The sequence below is a fragment of the Hyperoodon ampullatus genome (genome assembly GCF_949752795.1).
Source record: "Hyperoodon ampullatus genome assembly, chromosome: 6".
NCBI lineage: Eukaryota > Metazoa > Chordata > Mammalia > Artiodactyla > Ziphiidae > Hyperoodon > Hyperoodon ampullatus.
The window spans coordinates 118,450,527-118,474,255 of record NC_136919.1 but is presented as its reverse complement, the minus strand read 5'-3'; the positions used below and the strand labels follow the sequence as shown (position 1 = coordinate 118,474,255).

The 23,729-nt window shown below is 35.8% G+C and overlaps 1 protein-coding gene across 3 annotated transcripts in view; it reads right to left on the bottom strand.

Annotated features, from left to right (window-relative positions):
• Positions 1-23,729, bottom strand: part of FZD3 (frizzled class receptor 3) — a gene marked incomplete at its 5' end in the record, with an annotated part of 87,081 nt that overhangs the window by 25,490 nt on the left and 37,862 nt on the right. The window contains one exon of one of the 3 annotated variants that reach the window (XM_079707091.1): positions 12,667-12,705. The exons of the other annotated variants lie outside the window; for them this stretch is intronic. Within the exon in view, the coding sequence (XP_079563217.1) occupies positions 12,667-12,705 (39 nt within the window). The remainder of the gene's footprint in view (positions 1-12,666; positions 12,706-23,729) is intronic. 3 annotated transcript variants of the gene reach the window in all.

The following is a 23,729-nucleotide window of genomic DNA, read 5'->3' as shown; positions in this document are numbered from 1 at the left end:
AACACACCACCAGACGTGGACCTGCCCACCAGAAAGACAAGATCCAGCCTCATCCACCAGAACACAGGCACTAGTCCCCTCGACCAGGAAACCTACACAACCCACTAAACCAACCTTAGCCACTGGGGACAGACACCAAAAACAACAGGAACTACGAACCTGCAGCCGGCAAAAAGGAGACCCCAAACACAGTAACATAAGCAAAATGAGAAGACAGAAAAACACACAGCAGGAGAAGGAGCAAGATAAAAACCCACCAGACCTAACAAATGAAGAGGTAATAGGCAGTCTATCTGAAAAAGAATTCAGAATAATGATAGTAAAGATGATCCAAAATCTTGGAAATAGAATAGACAAAATGCAAGAAACAGTTAACAAGGACCTAGTAGAACTAAAGATGAATCAAGCATCGATTAAAAACACAATAAATGAAATGAAAAATACTCTAGATGGGATCAATAGCAGAATAACTGAGGCAGAAGAACGGATAAGTGAGGTGGAAGATAAAATAGTGGAAATAACTAATGCAGAGCAAAATAAAGAGAAAAGAATGAAAAGAACAGAGGACAATATCAGAGACCTCTGGGACAACATTAAACGCACCAACATTCGAATTATAGGGGTTCCAGAAGAAGAAGAGAAAAAGAAAGGGACTGAGAAAATATTTGAAGAGATTATAGTTGAAAACTTCCCTAATATGGGAAAGGAAATAGTTAATCAAGTCCAGGAGGCACAGAGAGTCCCATACAGAATAAATCCAAGAAGAAATACGCCAAGACACATATTAATCAAACTGTCAAAAATTAAACACAAAGAAATCATATTAAAAGCAGCAAGGCAAAAACAACAAATAACACACAAGGGAATCCCCATCAGGATAACAGCTGATCTCTCAGCAGAAACTCTACAAGCCAGAAGGGAGTGGCAGGACATAATTAAAGTGATGAAGGAGAGAAACCTGCAACCAAGATTACTCTACCCAGCAAGGATCTCATTCAGATTTCATGGAGAAATTAAAACGTTTACAGACAAGCAAAAGCTGAGAGAGTTCAGCACCACCAAACCAGCTTTACAACAAATGCTAAAGGAACTTCTCTAGGCAAGAAACACAACAGAAGGAAAAGACCTACAATAACGAACCCAAAACAATTAAGAAAATGGGAATAGGAACATACATATCGATAATTACCTTAAATGTAAATGGACTAAACGCTCCCACCAAAAGACACAGATTGGCTGAATGGATACAAAAACAAGACCCATATATATGCTGTCTACAAGAGACCCACTTCAGACCTAGAGACACATACAGACTGAAAGTAAGGGGATGGAAAAAGATATTCCATGCAAATGGAAACCAAAAGAAAGCTGGAGTAGCAATTCTCATATCAGACAAAATAGACTTTAAAATAAAGACTACTAGAAGAGACAAAGAAGGACACTACATAATGATCAAGGGATCGATCCAAGAAGAAGATATAACAATTGTAAATATTTATGCACCCAACATAGGAGCACCTCAATACATAAGGCAAACACTAACAGCCATAAAAGGAGAAATCGACAGTAACACAATCATAGTAGGGGACTTTAACACCCCACTTTCACCAATGGACAGATCATCCAAAATGAAAATAAATAAGGAAACACAAGCTTTAAATGATACATTAAACAAGATGGACTTAATTGATATTTATAGGACATTCCATCCAAAAACAACAGAATACACATTTTTCTCAAGTGCTCATGGAACATTCTCCAGGATAGATCATATCTTGGGTCACAAATCAAGCCTTGGTAAATTTAAGAAAATTGAAATTGTATCAAGTATCTTTTCCGACCACAATGCTATGAGACTAGATATCAATTACAGGAAAAGAGCTATAAAAAATACAAACACATGGAGGCTAAACAATACATTACTTAATAACGAAGTGATCACTGAAGAAATCAAAGAGGAAATAAAAAAATACCTAGAAACAAATGACAATGGAGACACGACGACCCAAAACCTATGGGATGCAGCAAAAGCAGTTCTAAGAGGGAAGTTTATAGCAATACAATCCCACCTTAAGAAACAGGAAATATCTCGACTAAACAACCTAACCTTGCACCTAAAGCAATTAGAGAAAGAAGAACAAAAACATCCCAAAGTTAGCAGAAGGAAAGAAATCATAAAAATCAGATCAGAAATAAATGAAAAAGAAATGAAGGAAACAATAGCAAAGATCAATAAAACTAAAAGCTGGTTCTTTGAGAAGATAAACAAAATTGATAAACCATTAGCCAGACTCATCAAGAAAAAAAGGGAGAAGACTCAAATCAATAGAATTAGAAATGAAAAAGGAGAAGTAACAACTGACACTGCAGAAATACAAAAGATCGTGAGAGATTACTATAAGCAACTCTATGCCAATAAAATGGACAACCTGGAAGAAATGGACAAATTCTTAGAAATGCACAACCTGCCAAGACTGAATCAGGAAGAAATAGAACATATGAACAGACCAATCACAAGCACTGAAATTGAAACTGTGATAAAAAATCTTCCAACAAACAAAAGCCCAGGACCAGATGGCTTCACAGGCGAATTCTATCAAGCATTTAGAGAAGAGCTAACGCCTATCCTTCTCAAACTCTTCCAAAATATAGCAGAGGGAGGAACACTCCCAAACTCATTCTACGAGGCCACCATCACCTTGATACCAAAACCAGACAAGGATGTCACAAAGAAAGAAAACTACAGGCCAATATCACTGATGAACATAGATGCAAAAATCCTCAACAAAATACTAGCAAACAGAATCCAACAGCACATTAAAAGGATCATACACCATGATCAAGTGGGGTTTATCCCAGGAATGCAAGGATTCTTCAATATACGCAAATCAATCAACGTGATACACCATATTAACAAATTGAAGGAGAAAAACCATATGATCATCTCAATAGATGCAGAGAAAGCTTTCGACAAAATTCAACACCCATTCATGATAAAAACCCTGCAGAAAGTAGGCATAGAGGGAACTTTCCTCAACATAATAAAGGCCATATATGACAAACCCACAGCCAGCATCGTCCTCAATGGTGAAAAACTGAAACCATTTCCACTAAGATCAGGAACAAGACAAGGTTGCCCACTCTCACCACTCTTATTCAACATAGTTTTGGAAGTTTTAGCCACAGCAATCAGAGAAGAAAAGCAAATAAAAGGAATCCAAATTGGAAAAGAAGAAGTAAAGCTGTCACTGTTTGCAGATGACATGATACTATACATAGAGAATCCTAAAGATGCTACCAGAAAACTACTAGAGCTAATCAATGAATTTGGTAAAGTTGCAGGATACAAAATTAATGCACAGAAATCTCTGGCATTCCTATATACTAATGATGAAAAATCTGAAAGTGAAATCAAGGAAACACTCCCATTTACCATTGCAACAAAAAGAATAAAATATCTAGGAATAAACCTACCTAAGGAGACAAAAGACCTGTATGCAGAAAATTATAAGACACTGATGAAAGAAATTAAAGATGATACAAATAGATGGAGAGATGTACCATGTTCTTGGATTGGAAGAATCAACATTGTGAAAATGACTCTACTACCCAAAGCAATCTACAGATTCAATGCAATCCCTATCAAAATACCACTGGCATTTTTCACAGAACTAGAACAAAAAATTTCACAATTTGTATGGAAACACAAAAGACCCCGAATAGCCAAAGCAATCTTGAGAACGAAAAATGGAGCTGGAGGAATCAGGCTCCCTGACTTCAGACTATACTACAAAGCTGCAGTAATCAAGACAGTATGGTACTGGCACAGAAACAGAAAGATAGATCAATGGAACAGGATAGAAAGCCCAGAGATAAACCCACGGACATATGGTCACCTTATCTTTGATAAAGGAGGCAGGAATGTACAGTGGAGAAAGGACAGTCTCTTCAATAAGTGGTGTTGGGAAAACTGGACAGGGACATGTAAAAGTATGAGATTCGATCACTCCCTAACACCATACACAAAAATAAGCTCAAAATGGATTAAAGACCTAAATGTAAGGCCAGACACTATCAAACTCTTAGAGGACAACATAGGCAGAACACTCTATGACATAAATCACAGCAAGATCCTTTTTGACCCACCTCCTAGAGAAATGGAAATAAAGACAAAAATAAACACATGGGACCTAATGAAACTTAAAAGCTTTTGCACAGCAAAGGAAACCATAAACAAGACCAAAAGACAACCCTCAGAATGGGAGAAAATATTTGCAAATGAAGCAACTGACAAAGGATTAATCTCCAAAATTTATAAGCAGCTCATGCAGCTCAATAACAAAAAAACAAACAACCCAATCCAAAAATGGGCAGAAGACCTAAATAGACATTTCTCCACAGAAGATATACAGACTGCCAACAAACACATGAAAGGATGCTCAACATCTTTACTAATTAGAGAAATGCAAATCAAAACTACAATGAGATATCATCTCACACCAGTCAGAATGGCCATCATCAAAAAATCTAGAAACAATAAATGCTGGAGAGGGTGTGGAAAAAAGGGAACACTCTTGCACTGCTGGTGGGAATGTGAATTGGTACAGCCACTATGGAGAACGGTATGGAGGTTCCTTAAAAAACTACAAATAGAACTACCATATGACCCTGCAATCCCACTACTGGGCATATACCCTGAGAAAACCATAATTCAAAAAGAGACATGTACCAAAATGTTCATAGCAGCCCTATTTACAATAGCCCGGAGATGGAAACAACCTAAGTGTCCATCATTGGATGAATGGGTAAAGAAGATGTGGCACATACATACAATGGAATATTACTCAGCCATAAAAAGAAATGAAATTGAACTATTTGTAATGAGGTGGATGGACCTAGAGTCTGTCATACAGAGTGAAGTAAGTCAGAAAGAGAAAGACAAATACTGTATGCTGACACATATATATGGAATTTAAGAAAAAAAAAGGTCATGAAGAACATAGGGGTAAGACAGGAATAAAGACACAGACCTACTAGAGAATGGACTTGAGGATATGGGGAGGGGGAAGGGTAAGCTGTGACAAAGTGAAAGAGCGGCATGGACATATATACACTACCAAACGTAAGGTAGATAGCTAGTGGGAAGCAGCCGCATAGCACAGGGAGATCAGCTCGGTGCTTTGTGACCGCCTGGAGGGGTGGGATAGGGAGGGTGGGAGGGAGACGCAAAAGGGAGGGGATATGGGAACATATGTATACATATAACTGATTAAATTTGTGATAAAGCAAAAAATAAAAATAAAAATAAAAAAAAAAATAAAAAAAAAAAAGTTTTAAAAACTAAAAAAAAAAAAAAAAAAAAAAAAAAAAAAAAATAATTAAAAATTTAAAAAAAATAATCACTAAAGCAGATCACAAATAACCTTCTCATTAACAAATACAATGGCTTCTTGTTGGCTTGCTTTTTTTTTTTTAAACACTTCTACACAGTATCAGTTATTGATGACCATCTTATACGTTACAAAACTTTCATCTTCCCAGCTTCTACGATACTGCAGTCGGGTTTAATCTCCTAATCAGGCATTACCCTTTCTTCTTGACCTCCTACTCCTGCTCTACTACCCTTCTGTCCCCCACTACCCTCTATATAGGTGTTCTTAAAGTCGCTCCTTAATTCTCTCTCTTTATACTTTCAACTTATCATTTAGACTTAGAAGTGATCTAGTCTTACTCTCTACCTAACAAATTAATTTGCTTTTAATTTAGTTGTTCTATGAATATAATCAGTACAGTGGTTACGATAAAATACAAAGTTGTCCCTTCCATGTTCAAACAGCTCTAGCCATTCTGCCCATCTGTCCTGTCCTAGTTCTGCCCTCTGGAGCTACAGAGAATAAAACGAGTCAATTTAATAAGACACCGTTAAAAGAAAGAAAAAACAAAACAAAACACACTAGTATAATAACTGGGAACAAAGAGACAAAAAGACTATCCAGAAAATCCAAGAGAAACTGAAAAACAAAAAGAAACAATCAAAGGATTCAGTAACTAAGTTGGACAAGATTAATATGCAAAAACTGAATGTTTTCCTATATACCACCAATAACCAGAAAAGAAACATAATGAAAACAATTTCATTTATAATATCAACAAAAACTATAAAACACCTAGGAATAAACCTAACAAGAAAGAAAAAGAAAATAATAAAACGCTATCAAAGGACATAGAAAAAAACTGAAGTAAATGGATAAATACTCCATATTTCTATATGGAAATATTCAATGATTTAAAGATGTCAATCCAATTATCCCCCAAATTAATCCTATAAAGTTGATGCAATCCAAAAAGATCAGTAGGATTTTTTCACAGAACATGGAAAGTTAAGTATTTGATAAACATATTTCAAATAAATGGGGAAAAGATAGACTATTTAATAAGTGACGTTGAAATGGCTGGCAGTCTACCTGGAAACAAAACAATTTAGATGCCACCTCACACAATAAAGAAAAATAAAATCTAGACAGATAAAAGCAAATTATAGAAGTATGAAAAGAATGAAGAACATTTTTATAATGGGGGTGCAGAAGGCCCTTTTTAAAGAGTAATATGAAATAAAGAAGTTAAAAAAGGAAAAGATGGACAGTTTTGATTATTAAAAACTTAAAACTTCTGCAGAACAAAAAACCATAAGTCAAATTAATAGACTAATAGTTAACTAAGAATATTAACCATGTTATCCATCAATAAAGTAAAAAGAAATGGAAGGAATTAATGAAGATAAAAGAGGAATTAAGTAATTTCAAGACCAAAAAACAAATTAATAAACCCCAAACTTCAATATTTGAAAAAAAATTCTCTAGCCTGATCAAAACAACAAAGGGATGAAAACAGCAAATACACACACACATGCACACACATATATATGCACACACACACAGAGAAATGATAATAAGTAAAAAATTACAAAGAGAACAAAACTAAAATAATCTTAAGAGATTACTTTGCTCAATTCCATTTCAATAAACTTAAAAATTAATGAAAACAAATGACAGAAAAATATTTTAAAAACTGATTCCAGAAGCAAGAACACTGCACCTAACTCAACATATTCTATAAAACAATAAAACTATACATGTCTCATTTATGAACTTGTATGCAAACAGAATTCAACAGCAAATTCAAAGAATAAGTCATGACCAAATAAAGAAATGCAAGGACAGTTCAATATTAGGAAACTGATTTATAAATTCAACACATTGTTGGATCAACAGGAAAATATATATAATCATTTTCACGTATGCCAAAAAGGCGTTTGATAAAATTAAGAATCTATTCTTGGCTTTTAAATACTGTAATAAAATACATACAGATGATGAATAAGCCCTTAAGGTGACAAAATAATTTTATCATGCTTAAAGGGAACACCAAAGGCACTACATATTTGCATTAAAGTCAGGAATACAAGAACAGTATTTACCACCACCACTCTTTCATTTTTTTCTGGTGAGATTATTTTTTTTTCTTTTTTAAAATGTTTGTTGGAGCATAGTTACTTTACAATGTTGTATTAGTTTCTACTGCACAGCAGTCAGTCAGCCATATGTATACACATATCCCCTTTTTTGGACTTCCTTCCCATTTAGGTCACCACCACCACTCTTAACCTTGTTTCAACAGTTCTAACAGACTGCAATTAAACAAAAGAAATTAAGGGTATAAAAACTACAAAGAGGGAGATAAAATTATTATTATTATTTATAAATAATTATTTTATTGCTGGAAAAGCTGAGAATAAAGTAAAAACTATTATATATCATAAGCAAGGTCACTAGGTAAAAAGTAAAATACAGACATCATATATACGATCATATTATATATATCAGTTAGTAGGTAAAAGAAAGAAAAGTCTTCATTTGCCATTGTTACGGGTCCTCCTAAAATTCACATGTTGAAACCCTAACTCCCAGTACCTCAGAATGTGATTTATTAGAGACAGAGCCTTTAAAGAGGTAACTAAGGTTAAATGAGGTTATATGGGTGAGCCCTAAACCAATCTGATTGATGTCCTTATGAGAAGAGGAAATTTGGACACATAGATACCAGGGGTGCACCATGTGAGAAAAGATCATATGAGGAATATTGATAAATAGTTGCTGGTGCACGGCAAATTTAACTTTTGCTTTTTGAAACTTCCTGGAATTTTTTTTCCCAGATATTTTTCATCTGGGATTGGATGAATCCATGGATGCAGAACCCATGGATATGGAGGGCCAACTGTAAATATAAGTCCACCACCTAAAGAAAAATAGGCAAAAGATATCGATAGCTTGCAGAAAATGAAATCTAAATATAAGAGCTCAGTCTCACTCATAGTTTAAAAAAATTAAAATTACATGCTAATTCTATTTTTTAGCCTATCAGACAGGTAAGATCCAGAAGTCTCATAGGCCATTTTATTAGCAAATGTGTGGTAAAATATACAGTCGGCCCTTGAACAACATGGGTTTGAACTGCACAGACCACTTATACACAGATTTTTTTCAATAAATATATACTACAGTACTAAAAAGTTATACAGAGATTTTCCACTACATGGGGGGTCAGCATCCCTAACCCTTGCATTGTTCAAGGTTCAGCTGTAGTCTCATATATTGGAGATGGTAACAGAAATTCATACAACCTCTATAAAAAACAATTTAGTAATGTTTATCAAAATTATACCTCTTATGAAACTAATACATGTCAATTATATCTCAATAAAATATTACAATCATTGATAAAGCAATCCTTTTAAAAATTTATGATACAACTATATCACATATATGTAAATCTGTTCATAAATACACAGATTGTTTGCAATACTAAAATATTAGAAACAATGTGGTTTATTCAGTCAGTGGCATATTATGAGGTCATAAAAAACACTAAGGAGGCCTTTTCTCTTTAGGTATTGATCTCTAACATATATTGTTAAATGACAAAAGCAAGATGAAGTGTGTAAAGTAGTTACTACTGAGTAAAAAAGAGGGAGACAAAGAATATACTTGCTTTTCAAAAACAGAAATATAGATCAATGGAACAGGATAGAAAGCCCAGAGATAAACCCACGCACATATGGTCACCTTATCTTTGATAAAGGAGGCAAGAATATACAATGGAGAAAAGACAGCCTCTTCAATAAGTGGTGCTGGGAAAGCTGGACAGCTACATGTAAAAGAATGAAACTAGAACACTCCCTAACACCATATACAAAAATAAACTCAAAATGGATTAAAGACCTAAATGTAAGGTCAGACACTATAAAACTCTTAGAGGAAAACATAAGCAGAACACTCTATGACATAAATCACAGCAAGATCCCTTTTGACTCACCTCCTAGAGAAATCAGAAAAAAAATAAACAAATGGGACTTAATAAAACTTAAAAGCTTTTGCACAGCAAAGGAAACCATAAACAAGATGAAAAGACAATCCTCAGAATGGGAGAAAATATTTGCAAATGAAGCAACTGACAAAGGATTAATCTCCAAAATATACAAGCAGCTCATGCAGCTCAATATCAAAAAACCAAACAACCCAATCCAAAAATGGGCAGAAGACCTAAATAAACATTTCTCCAAAGAAGATATACAGATTGCCAACAAACACATGAAAGGATGCTCAACATCACTAATCATTAGAGAAATGCAAAACAAAACTACAATGAGGTTATTACCTCACACTGGTCAGAATGGCCATTATCAAAAAATCTACAAACAATACATGCTGGAGAGGGTGTGGAGAAAAGGGAACCCTCTTGCACTGTTGGTGGGAATGTAAATTGATACAGCCACTATGGAGAACAGTATGGAGGTTCCTTAACAAACTAAAAATAGAACTACCATATGACCCAGCAATCCCACTACTGGGCATATACCCTGAGAAAACCATAATTCAAAAAGAGCCATGGGAAAAAAAAAAAAAAAAAAGAGCCATGTACCACAATGCTCACTGCAGCACTATTTACAATAGCCAGGACATGGAAGCAACCTAAGTGTCCATCGACAGATGAATGGATAAAGGAGAAGTGGCACATATATACAATGGAATATTACTCAGCCATAAAAAGAAATGAAATTGAACTATTTGTAGTGAAGTGGACGGACCTAAAGTCTGTCATACAGAGTGAAGTAAGTCAGAAAGAGAAAAACAAATACCGTATGCTAACACATATATATGGAATCTAGAAAAAAAAAAAGGTTCTGACAAACCCAGGGGCAGGACAGGAATAAAAACGTAGACATAGAGAATGGACTTGAGGACGCGGGGAGGGGGAAGGGTAACCTGAGACGAAGTGAGAGAGTAGCACTGACATATATACACTACCAAACGTAAGGTAGATAGCTAGTGGGAAGCAGTCGCATAGCACAGGGAGATCAGCTCGGTGCTTTGTGACCACCTAGAGGGGTGGGCTAGGGAGGGTGGGAGGGAGGGAGACGCAAGAGGGAGGGGATATGGGGATATATGTATGCATATAGCTGATTCACTTTGTTGTACAGCAGAAACTAACACAACATTGTAAAGCCATTATACTCCAATAGAGATGTTAAAAAAAAAAGAGAAACAGAGACACAGATGTAGAGAACAAACGTATGGACACCAAAGGGGGTAGGGGGGGTGGCAATGATGGTGTTGGGATGAATTGGGAGATTGGGATCGACATATACACACTACTATGTATAAAATAGAATAAGAACCTGCTGTATAATAAATAAATAAATAAGAAAAAGATTCGACTTGCTTTTATATACATAAACATCTCTGAAATGATACACAAATTCCCTGTAACATTCAAGTTACCCTTGAAAAGGGTACTGGGAAACTGGGAGATACAGGTATAAGCAGAGGGGAGACCTTTTCCCATATATTTCTGTAACTTTGGGGTTTTAAACCACATAATATAGTATCTTTTTAAAAATTTTAAGAGAATTTTTTTTTTAAGTATGATCATTCCAAATACAAAAATAAGAGTTGGGTGGCGTATGAGGAAATACCTTCATTGTTGGGGAGGGGGAATATACATTGGTATAATCTTTCTGGCACATAATCTTGTAATACTTATCAAAAATTTAAATGTGTACACCACTTAATCCAGAAATTCTATTTCAAGAAATATACCCTAAAGAAATAATAGATTAATAATAGGGGATTACTTAAATAAAATATGGTGCATCCAAATAACCAAATTAAGTAGCCATTCAGAAATGATAATGTAAAGTGAAAAAAGGAAGTAACAGACAGTGGTGTGCTGGTAAATGTTTGTTAAACATTTACCAGCACACATTGGTAGCTTTCTAGATGAAGGGAAGCCCTGGTTTGTAGCATCTGCCACTTTCTGTGGTATAAATACGCCAACCATGGCTATTTCAAGCTACCAAAGTGATATCACTGAATGTGAAGTCATGTAGAAATGTGCACAACTGTCTCTTGTGAGCCAGCCCTAGTATGCTACTAGGTGTAGACTACTGTATCAAATATAATCACATTTTTATTTTAAGATTATACATAATATCCATAACACAACTTATTATTTATACATATATCAAATATGACTTTTTGGTGTGTTTTGTTACATACCACCATGCATTGGCCTGGTCATCTATTGCTGTGTAAGACACCACACCAAAATGGTTTTAATGGCTTAAAACAAAAATGTATTATCTCTAACAGTTCTGTGAGTTGACTGGGCTCAGCTGGGTGACTTTCACTTGGGTTCTCACATGTAGCTGCAGTCAGATGACAGCTGGGGCTAGAATCATCTGAATGTAAGACAGAGCTGGACATACATATAAAGATGACTTCTTCACTCAAACGTCTGGCATCTTAACTAGCATTGCTGGAAAGGTGGGAGCTGGCTAGTGATCTCTCTCCGTCCCTCCTTCCCTTCATGCAGCCTTTCCATATATGACTAGATTGGGAGTCCATACATCTTGTGGTTTAAGAGCAGTCTGACTTCTTACTAGAGGCTGGTTTCTCCCAGAGCAAGCATTCCAACAGACCTGGAAAAAGCCGAAGTCTTTTTATGACTTAAGTCTCAAGGTCATGCAGAATCACTTGTGCTGCATTCTACTAATCAAAAGCAAGTCACACGGCCAGCCAATTCAAGGAAAGGGACCACACAAGAGCAGGCAGGAAGTGTGGTTCACTGGCTGGAGGCAAGGGGTGGGGTGCATATGTACACAGTAGCTACCAAAATGATACAAAAATATACAGGAAAATGTAAATAGTGACGGGGAAGTGTGTTTTTCCTCTGAGCATGTTTTTACAATAACTTTTCCTGATATTTTGAAATTTTTTCAAGTGGAGAAAACCATATATATATCATCAACATTTATAAAACATATTTAACCAGGAAAACTTTTATCATATTAACAGAATGCCAAAAGCTTATGATACAATGTAAATTTGGATTAGTAGATATCAATAAATGTTCTGCAGATGAATCACCCTAAAACTATCAAAAAATTATATTGATATTTAATACACAGTATACAGTGAATATCACAAATATTTAAACTAAGCTACATAAACAGATCAATGATCAACTAGATAGAAAACATGATGAATTAACTGTAAATGAATCAACGCACAGGACTTATATTCTGCATTGACACACACACACACACACCTTCTTGCGATTTCTTGCATTCTCTGCTTTGGCACACTGCTTCTTAAAGATAGATTTTCACATAGTGTTAAGAACGAATACATATAGTATGTAAAATGGGTTAAAACATGTACTTAGAACTGTGCTTGACACCTTATAAATGCTCAAACATGTGGTACTACATGAAGCACTACTGTCCCAGAAGATACTAAAAGGTAATCCATAATAAGGTAGTCTGTGGTAAAATAAAATTTGGATATTATAACCCCCTCTTGGAGATTCACATGTACATTCATATAATATTAAAGGCTCTGAGAAGTGCTGAAGGAACTATTTATCTTTGTTTACCTTAGTGTTTCCTATGCCGCTATGCACTTAAATTTCCCCATCTGAAAATTAAGGGGTTGGAATAGGCAAAGTCATTCATCCTATTAATCTTGAAAATTTTTCTAGGGGAATTAAAGACTAGTTTTTATTATGTCCAATTTTACTACAAAAGTTATTTTCCTTCCATGATTTAAAAACCTACAGTACTAGCTAAGATGTACATGTGAACATGATTATATATATTTTTTGCTTGTAAACATTTTTTGACTCTCAAAAAAAGAAAAAGTTCCTATAAAAGTCGAGGGAGGGGGAATTCCCCAGTGGTCTAGCAGTTAAGACTCCAGGCTCCCAATGCAGGGGGCCAGGGTTCAATCCCTGGTCGGGGAGCTAGATCCCGCATGCCGCCAACTAAAGACCCAGAGCAGCCAAATAAATAAACAAATATATATTAAAAAAAAAAAAAAGTGGAGGGAGGTAAGGGGAAGAATGTGACCATTGAGAAGCATTCTTCAAATCACATCTGCTTATATTCAATGAATAGTAATAAAACAATGCATGAAGAAAAACAATTATTTGTAAATATAAAGATGTGGCTTACAGAAACAATATAATGAAAAGAAACAAGGTCAAGAATCTAAAAATTAAAGCTAGTAAAGTTGTAATCAAAGAAGTATAGAGGGAGATTTAATCAGAGTTGAATTAGAGGTATTGTGTGATGTGAAAACAGCACTGGCCAGAGCAATGTGACCTCTATATATTAAATAGGGGGCCTGAACTTAAAGACTTAGGGGTTGCCTTCAATTCCAGATGATTGATCATCTGTCGTCTAAAACACTCTTCAGAGATCTTATAGATACAGTCAAATCCCTTTGTTTTATATACGTGGAATCAAAGTCTAGGGAAGTGAACTGTTTGCTCAAGGTCATGAAGCTAATTAATTTAGTCACTTAAATACTGAGTGCCTACAATGTCCTGGTAAAGAGATGTAACTATAAATGAGTCAGAAAATTCCCTGTCCTTTAGAGTTTACATTCTAGGAAGGGATGGGGGCAGGGGAAGATGGAATGTTGTCAATAAACAAGGAAATAAAGAAATCTTTTAATTTCAGGTAGTAATAAACTCAGAACTAAAGCAGGGTAGGGAATAGCATTTGGGATGCAGTATGGTAGATGCGGCATGTATCAAAGTGGTTAGAAAGGCTTCTCCAAGGACTTCACAATTAAGCAGGGATTTGAACTATATTGTGCAGTAAGAGTATTTCAAGAAGGAACAGCAATAACAATAATCCTGAGAGAACAAATTTGTTGTCTCTGAAGAACAATAACATGGAAACCAGCGTGACTAGAGCTGAGGATGCAAGGAGGAGAACAGTAGAAAATAAGTCAAGGAAGTAGGAAGGGGCCAAATTACATATGGCCCTGCAGGCAACATTAAGAATTTTGGTTTTTATTCTAAGAGTAATAGGAAGCCCAACATTGGAGAGTTTTGTTTGAAGGTGCAACAAAATCTCATTTGTTTTTAAAAGATCGCCCTGGCTACTGTGTTGGAAAAAAATTGTAAAGGAACAAGAACAGAAGCAAGAAGATGAATTGGAAGGCCACTGTGGAAGTATCAGATAGCTTGGACTAAGGTAGAAGTGGAGGTGGTGATAAATTGATGGATTGAGTGTGATAAGGTATGTGAGAAAGGGAGGCTCAAAGATGGCTCCAAATATGAGTCTGAGCAACTCGTGAATGATAATACCATTTACTGAATGGAAAGAACTGGGGATAGGATGCAGGAAGCAGGTTTAAGGAGAAAAATTAAGAATTCTATTTTAGACATGTTAAGTTGGAAATGTCATATAAATAGATATATGTCTGGAGCTCAGAAACAAAGTTGAGCTACATAATCTAAAATATGGCACTGGATGAGTTTACCCAGAAAAGGAGGAGGGCAGAAAAAGAGAAGCTAGGGGAAAATCGCATGTTGTAACTTCTACAGTGCTTTTAAACTGCATTGTATTGTCTTACATAAATTAGAAATACTGTCCACATAACAGCAATGCTTGAATTACAGGGAAGGAGTGCTAAAAACAAAATCAGTAATAACAGCAACAACCAAAATGGTCAATTAGGCAAGACAGTACAGAGGAGAATTGGAGGACAGAGGGTTGCAGCATGGAACATTTTGTATTATAAGGTTCTGGTTAAAGCCAAACTCCTAGGGAAGACAAGTCAGTACCTGCCATGATAAGGATACAGTGAGAAAGCAACTCAAGCAACACTTATTTTGTGAATGTGCTATTGGTAAAGAGTGTTGGAGACAGAAGGCCAAGATACTGGGGAAGAAGGCAAGTTATTGCTATAAGGAGAGGAGTTTTGCCTTATAAATGAGGAAAAAGAAAGAGGAAGGAGAATGCATTATTATCTGGTTGTAAGTCACACAAGGAACACACAAAAATGCAGGCAGTAAGTATGTAAAACAGAACATGTACTAGCTAGAAAGGCAAAACCCACTAAAGAAAAATATTTAAATAAAGGAAAAGGAATACAACATTCAGTTTTTATTTTAAAATATCCCTATAATGAACTGAATGCCTATAGACCTTTTTTTTTGGGGGGGGGCGGAATCCACTAAATATCTTAGTTCCTTGTATAATTAATACGGACAAATGAAAAACTTCAAAGTATTCTTTTGTAACTGTCCTTTGAAAATACTATATTCCTATTGATGTTAAAATATACCACCTTGCACATGAAAAGATGCTCAACATCACTAATTATTATAGAAATGCAAATCAAAACTACAATGAGGTATCACCTCACACCAGTGAGAATGGCCATCATCAAAAAGTCTACAGACAACAAATGCTGGAGAGGGTGTGGAGAAAAGGGAACCCTCCTACACTCTTGGTGGGAATGTAAATTGGTACAGCCACTATGGAGAACAATATGGAAGTTCCTTAAAAAACTAAAAATAGAACTACCATATGATCCAGCAATCCCACTCCTGAGCATATATCTGGGGAAAATCAAAATTCAAAAAGATACATGCACCCTAAAGTTCATTGCAGCACTGTTTAAAATAGCCAAGACCTGGAAGCAACCTAAATGTCCATCGACAGAGGAATGGATAAAGAAGTGGTACATATATACAATGGAATATTACTCAGCCATAAAAAAGAGCAAAATAATGCCATTTGCAGCAACATGGATGAACCTAGAGATTATTATACTAACTGAAGTAAGTCAGAGAAAGACAAGTATCACATGATATCACTTATATGTGGAATCTAAAAATATGATACAAATGAACTTATTTACAAAACAAAAACAGACTCATAGACTTTGAAAATAAACATGGTTACCAAAGGGAAAAGGTGGGAAAGAGGGATAAATTGGGAGCTTGGGATTAACATATACATGCTACTATATAAAAAATAATCAACAAGGACCTACTGTATAGCACAGGGAACTCTACTCAATATTCTGTGATAACCTATATGGGAAAAGAATCTGAAAAAGAATGGGTATATGTATATGCATAACTGAATCACTTTGCTGTACACCTGAAACTAACACAACATTATAAATCAACTATACTCCAATATAAAATAAAAATTAACTTAAAAAAGTACCACCTTAACAACTGAAAAAATTCATCTGATCTATTTTTTTGCTCTATTTACTGGGAAATGAAGGAGAATCCCAGGTAGAGAAAGGAGACAATCAGCATCCACGGTAAGCCCTATACTTGATCACTGCCCTTTTTCTACAACAGCCGGGCTAGCTGTGAACAGCCTATATTCACTATCTTCTGAACAACGGATCTTCACTAACACCACTCTAATTTTAATCAACAGGATTTTGCAATATGACTTTATTTGATCACAACATGGAAAATATTTTCCTGTATTTTGTTTTCCCAGTTTAGATCCATAATCCACCAAAGACCCTGGCGCTTAAATACTTTTTAATTTAAAAAAAAGCCTTGCAGAAGAAGAAAACCACCAAGGGAATATTTACGGTTACTGTGGTGCCCCAATTATTGTTTCTGAGACTCTGGCTTTGAATCAGATCGGCAAAGTCCCTGGCTTCTTTCCCTATCAAGTGGAATCTATCCTTTACTAATGGAGACACATATTGTATTAGATTTGTTTTCATTAAAAAAAATTTTCATTACAAAATGCTGTCTTATATTGAGGCTGTGGTCATCTAAAGCCCACATAAACTATTGATCGGGCTCATGCAGCGTCTGTCATGTTGATAAGTGACAACAGTTCTGGAATGGAGGTCTTTGGATTCCAAATTTTGTGCCCTTATTACACTACATAGGCTTTATCTGCCTTTACTGTTATTCTGCTTTGAAAACGCACATACTCATCTTATCAGATATAAAGACCTATCAGAATTAAGACCTACAGTAATTAAGACAATGACAGAAGATCAAGACAAGGATAGAAAACAGACCATGGAACAGCAAAATAAGTTTCACAGATGGAAACTTGATACTGTCTGACAGAGGCAGCATTACAGATCAGTGGAGAAAGGATGGACTAGTCAATAAATAATGCTAACTAGACATCTACATATTTTAAAAATGATATTGCCTCCTCAATCCAGATCTGAAAATAAATTCTATAGACTAAAAATCCAAATCTGAGAAGAAGCAAAACTTTAAAACTGTTAAAACAAAGGAGAATTTTTTTTAACAAGGTAAGCTAACCCACCATCTATTTTTTAAATTTTATTTATTTATTTTTATTTATTTATTTGGCTGTGTTGGGTCTTCATTGCTGCATGCCGGCTTTCTCTAGTTGCAGTGAAAGGGGGCTACTCTTCGTTGCCGTGCGTGGGCTTCTCATTGCAGTGGCTTCTCTTGTTGTGGAGCACGGGCTCTAGGGGTGGGGGCTTCAGTAGCTGCAGTACGTGGGCTCAGTAGATGTGGTGCACGGGCCTAGTTGCTCTGTGGCATGTGGGATCTTCCCAGACCAGGGATCAAACCTGTGTCCCCTGCATTGGCAGGTGGATTCTGAACCACTGTGCCACCAGGGAAGTCCCAAAGGAGAATATTATTTACAACCTTTGGGTAGAGATTTCTTAAATAAGATACAATTTTAAAAAAAAGAAAGAATAAATAATATATATATTAAAATTTTAAACTTCTGCACATCAAAGGACACCATTAAAACAATGAAAAACCAAAGTTAGAAGATATCTGTAATGCATAAAACTGACTAAGAAATTATAGTCCAGAATATATGTGTGTATATACAAGCAATTCACAGAAGAGGAAATCTAAGTAGCTAATAAGTTATTTAACTTATTGTAAGTTATATAAGAAAAGAAGTTCAATCTCACTAGTAATCAGGGAAATACAAATTAAAATAGCAAAGAGGATTGCCAATAAGACTGACAAAAATTTAAAAGTCTGACAATTGGCATCAATGTGATGGTGAGGATGTAGAACAATGAGAACTCACTGTACTTTCATATGAGGTTCTAAATTGGGACAATGACTTCAGAAAACAATTTAGCAACATCTGATAATGCTGAAGATTCACAAGATCCAACAGTTCCATTTTTAGTTATACATTCTAGAGAAACTCACATGGATGAGCAATATTCACAGCAGTATTATTTATAATAGAGTAAAAACAATGTGCAACCTAAATATCCATTAAGAGTAAAATAGATAAACAAATGTGATATATTCATACAACAGAATACTGAACAGCAAAGACAGCAAATCAACACATGCTGTACATATTACCATAGATAAATCTCACAAAAAGAATGAATGATAAAAGCAAGCTGCAAAAATACATACAGTTTTGACACTGTAAAGTTTTTAAATACTTCAACTAATATATTGCTTAGGTAAATATATAAATGAGTAAATATATAAGTAAATACACAATAACACCGAATCCTGGATAATGATAGATTAGAAGAGAGATTCAATCAGGGAAGGGGACCTGGTGTTTTGTTATTGTTTTATTTATTAAATGAGTGATAAATCTATTGTTGTTCAACGTATTATTCTTTATAATATACATGTATATGACATACAAAAATACATATAAATACCTGTATGTCAGAAAGTTATAATACCTTTTAAAAATAAAGGACAAAAAGGAAGTCAAGGCTCCTATAATTTCAAAATACTTTGTTCCTTTCAGAGAGGCAATAATTTTGAAATTAAAGCGGCACTAGGTAGGGTAGAGAACTAATTAGTAATTCACCCCTTTAACTAGATCTTTTTTTTTTTTTTTTGCGGTACGTGGGCCTCTCACTGTTGTGGCCTCTCCCGTTGCGGAGCACAGGCTCCAGACGCGCAGGCTCAGCAGCCATGGCTCACTGGCCCAGCCGCTCTGCGGCATGTGGGATCTTCCCGGACTGGGGCACGAACCCGTGTCCCCTGCATCAGCAGGCAGACTCTCAACCACTACGCCACCAGGGAAGCCCCCTTAACTAGATCTTTATCTATCAATCTATCTTCCTTTTACTTCTAAGTTTATCTTCTGCCATTCTTGGCCCACTGATTTATTTGTAACTCTGTGAAAAATATGTATAGTAAGCTGGTATTTCAATTCCCAAGCTTTCCTTCAATCAATAGAGGAAATGATAAAACAAACTCCACATTTCAAATATTTCGCAAATAATCTCATTTTCTTTTCCAAACACAAAGACTACCTTAAAAGAATGCTTTCTTCTAAATTCAAGAATGGCTAATGGCAATGAGGAAAGGTAAACAATTTAGATCCTAATTAACTTTACCAATGACTGCTGTGAAACTCTGGGTGACGTCAACTTTTAGATAAATAAAAAATAAAATTTAATGATTAAAGAACAAATTTTTATCCCAATATTTAAGGGACACACAACTTTCCAAGTGACAAACTAGTCAGGGAAGAAGATGAGAAAATGGCTTCAGTAAACGGACAGAAAATAAAAGAGAGCGTGTCTGATTAGAAAGGAATTGGTACAGAGCATATATACTCAAAAGAATAACCATAGAATATTAACATCTCAAAGATTTATCATGACATCTGGATATATTGTGCCTATTATTTAATTAACCTCATGGAAAACTCACAAATTAGGTAAGAAAAGGCTTAAAGCCAAAATTCACTCAAGAACTTAAAATGAACATAGAAATAATAGTTATCTTAATTCTATTCCTTTGCTTTGATGACATTATGAAACAGAAAATTCTACTTCTTCAGAAGTTACATTTCATTAAGCAAAGGACAACATCTTGAACTTTCATCCTAATTATACTGTGGGAAAAAATGATCATTACTCTTATGTCACTTTAAGCTTAAGAACTAGAAATAGCTGGAAAATGGAACATTATTCTGCACACATATACTTTACAATAATGGATGCAATAACTGGGAAACAAATAATTTAAAACTGTAGAATTTATGCTTAATCTTGATGCACACAGAAAACTCTTAATCAGAATTCACAGGATAATGATGCTCATTCATCTGTGAAAAGCATAACCTTTTATTTTGGATTAAAGTAATAAACTATTGTTTTTTCTCAAACCAAATCAAAGGTAAATCATATTGAAAAGTTCTATTCTCTCTTCTATATATGAACTGAAGAATAACAACTAAAAATTTTTTAAATTAGTTTGTTATTAAGTATAGAATAATGAAACAGAAAACACGGCTTAGACTTTCCTAAGCATTACAACAAAAGATCAACTTCCGGGCTTCCCTGGTGGCACAGTGGTTGAGAGTCCGCCTGACGATGCAGGGGACACGGGTTCGTGCCCCGGTCTGGGAAGATCCCACATGCCACGGAGAGGCTAGGCCCGTGAGCCATGGCCGCTGAGCCTGCACGTCCGGAGCCTGTGCTCCGCAACGGGAGAGGCCACAACAGTGAGAGGCCCGCGTTCCGCAAAAAAAAAAAAAAAAGATCAACTTCCTCAGCCCGGGAAAACTATTTAGAGGATAGACCATGTTCAGAAATGAGTTCTTTGAAACTCCACAAAATTGTCCTGTAATCTCATGATTTACAACAAGAAAATAAGATATTAAAGAAAAAAATTTGAAGACAAATAAATGGGAAGATATTCCATTCTTATAGATTGGAAAAATTATTACTGTTAAAATATCCATATTGCCCAAAGCAATCTACAGATTCAGAGCAATCCTATCAAAATTCCAATGGCATTTTTTACAGAAATAGAACAAATCCTAAAATGTGTATGGGACCACGAAAGGCCCAAATAGCGAAAGTAGTCCTGAGAAAGAAGAACAAAGCTGGAGGCATCATTCATGCTGTCTGATTTCAAACTATATTACAAGCTACACCAATCAAACAATATGGTACTGGCACAAACAGACACATAGATCAATGGAACAGAATAGACTCCAAAAATGAACCAGTGCATATATGGTCAATTAATTTCTGATAAAGGAGTCAAGAATACACAATGGGGAACAACAGTCTCTTTAATAAATGGTGTTGGGAAAACTGGACAACCACATGCAAAATAATGAAACTGGACCACTATCTTACACCATACACAAAAATAAACTCAAAATGGATTAAAGACTTGAACGTAAGAGCTGAAACCATAAAACTCCCAGAAGAAAACATAGGTGGCAAGCTCCTTGACATCAGTCTCAGTAATGATTTTTTGGATCTGACACGAAAAACAAAGGTAACAAAAGCAAAAATCAACAAGTGGGATTACATCAGACTAAAAAGCTTCTGCACAGCAAAGGAAACCACCAATAAAATGAAAAGGCAACCTCCTGAATGGGAGAAAATATTTGCAAATCTTACATCTATTAAGGGGTTACTATCCAAAATATATAAAGAACTCAAACAGTTCAATAAAAAACCCCAAACAATCCAACTAAAAAATGGGCAGAAGCTCTGAAGAGACATTTTTCCAAAGAAGACATACAGATGGCCAACAGGAACTTGAAAAGATGCTCAACATCTCTAATCATCAGGGAAATGCAAATCAAAACCACAACATCACCTCACAACTGTCAGAATGGCTATTATCAAAAAGACAAGCAATAACAAGCGTTGGATGTGGAGAAAAGGGAACCCTTGTGCACTGTTGGTGGGAGTAAAGAGTGGAGCAGTAACTATGGAAAAGAGTATGGAGATTCCTCAAATAATAAAAAACAGAACCACCATATGATCCAGCAATTCCACTTCTGGGAATTTATTCGAAGAAAACAAAAACACTAACTTGAAAAGATATATGCACCTCATGTTCACTGCAGCATTAGCTGCAACAGCCAAGCCATGGAAACAAGCTAAGTGCCCACTGATGGTTGAATAGATAAAGAATATGTGGTATACATATACAATGGAATACTATTCAGCCATAAAAAAAGATGACATTTTGCCATTTGTGACAACATGGATGGACCTTGAGGGCTTATGCTAAGGGAAATTAAGTCAGACACAGAAAAACAAATACCTTATAATCTCATTTACATGTGGAATCTTAACCCCTCCCCCCAAAAAAACCCCACCAAACTTAGAACAGATTGGTGGTTGTCAGAGGCAAAGGGTGGGTGATGGATGAAATGGGTGAAGGTGGTCAAAAGGTACAAATTTCTAGTTATAAAATAAATAAGTCATGGGAATTTAATGTACAGCTTGGTGTCTGTAGTTAATAATACTATATTGCATTTCTGGGCTTCCCTGGTGGCGCAGTGGTTGAGAGTCCGCCTGCCGATGCAGGGGACACGGGTTCGTGCCCCGGTCTGGGAGGATCCCACATGCCGCGGAGCGGCTTGGCCCATGAGCCATGGCCATTGAGCCTGCGTGTCCGGAGCCTGTGCTCCGCAACGGGAGAGGCCACAACAGTGAGAGGCCCACATACCGCAAAAAAAAAAAAAAAAAAAAAAAAAAAGTTCTCATCACAAGGAAAAAAATTTTTAAACTATGTATGGTGATGGATGTTAACTAGATTTACTGTGGTGATCACTTTGCAATATATACAAATATTGAATCATGTTGTATACCTGCAACTAATGTTATATGTCAATTATACCTCAATCAAAAAAAGAAACAACTAATCTCACATTCTACAATACTTGAAATAATAAAACAATTTGCATCTTAGGAAGTACAGGCACAACCAAACTTTCTAATTTTATTTATTTATTTTTTTTTTGCGGTACGTGGGCCTCTCACTGCCGTGACCTCTCCCGTTGCGGAGCACAGGCTCTGGACGCGCAGGCCCAGCGGCCATGGCTCACGGGCCCAGCCACTCCGTGGCATGTGGGATCTTCCCAGACCGGGGCACAAACCCGTGACCCCTGCATCGGCAGGCGGACTCTCAACCACTGCACCACCAGGGAAGCCCTGGGCTCTTTTAAGTATACTGTGACTTACTTCTCAAAACCACCTGATGGAAAAACAAACTCTGGAAATACATACAAGAAACCATATATGGTGGTTACTGGTAGAGATGGAGAGGGGGCAAAAATTGAGAATATGAGGAACAAGAGTAGGAATAATGCTTTCAATATATATTTTTAACATTACAAACATTACAAGTCACCTATTCAAAAAATTAAAAAACAGAATCAGAATTTTAAAAAAACATGAAGAACAAGAGGCCTATGAGAAGAGCAATAAAAGGGGGGTGGGGAGGGCATCTGTCAGGAGTTCTAGATCATCAATTGAAATCTGATGCAGCTGATTATAGCATTAACGCAATTCTGGTCTATATATACATTTTGCTGTATTTTTTTTTCTACAGGATTTTAGACGTATTTCCAA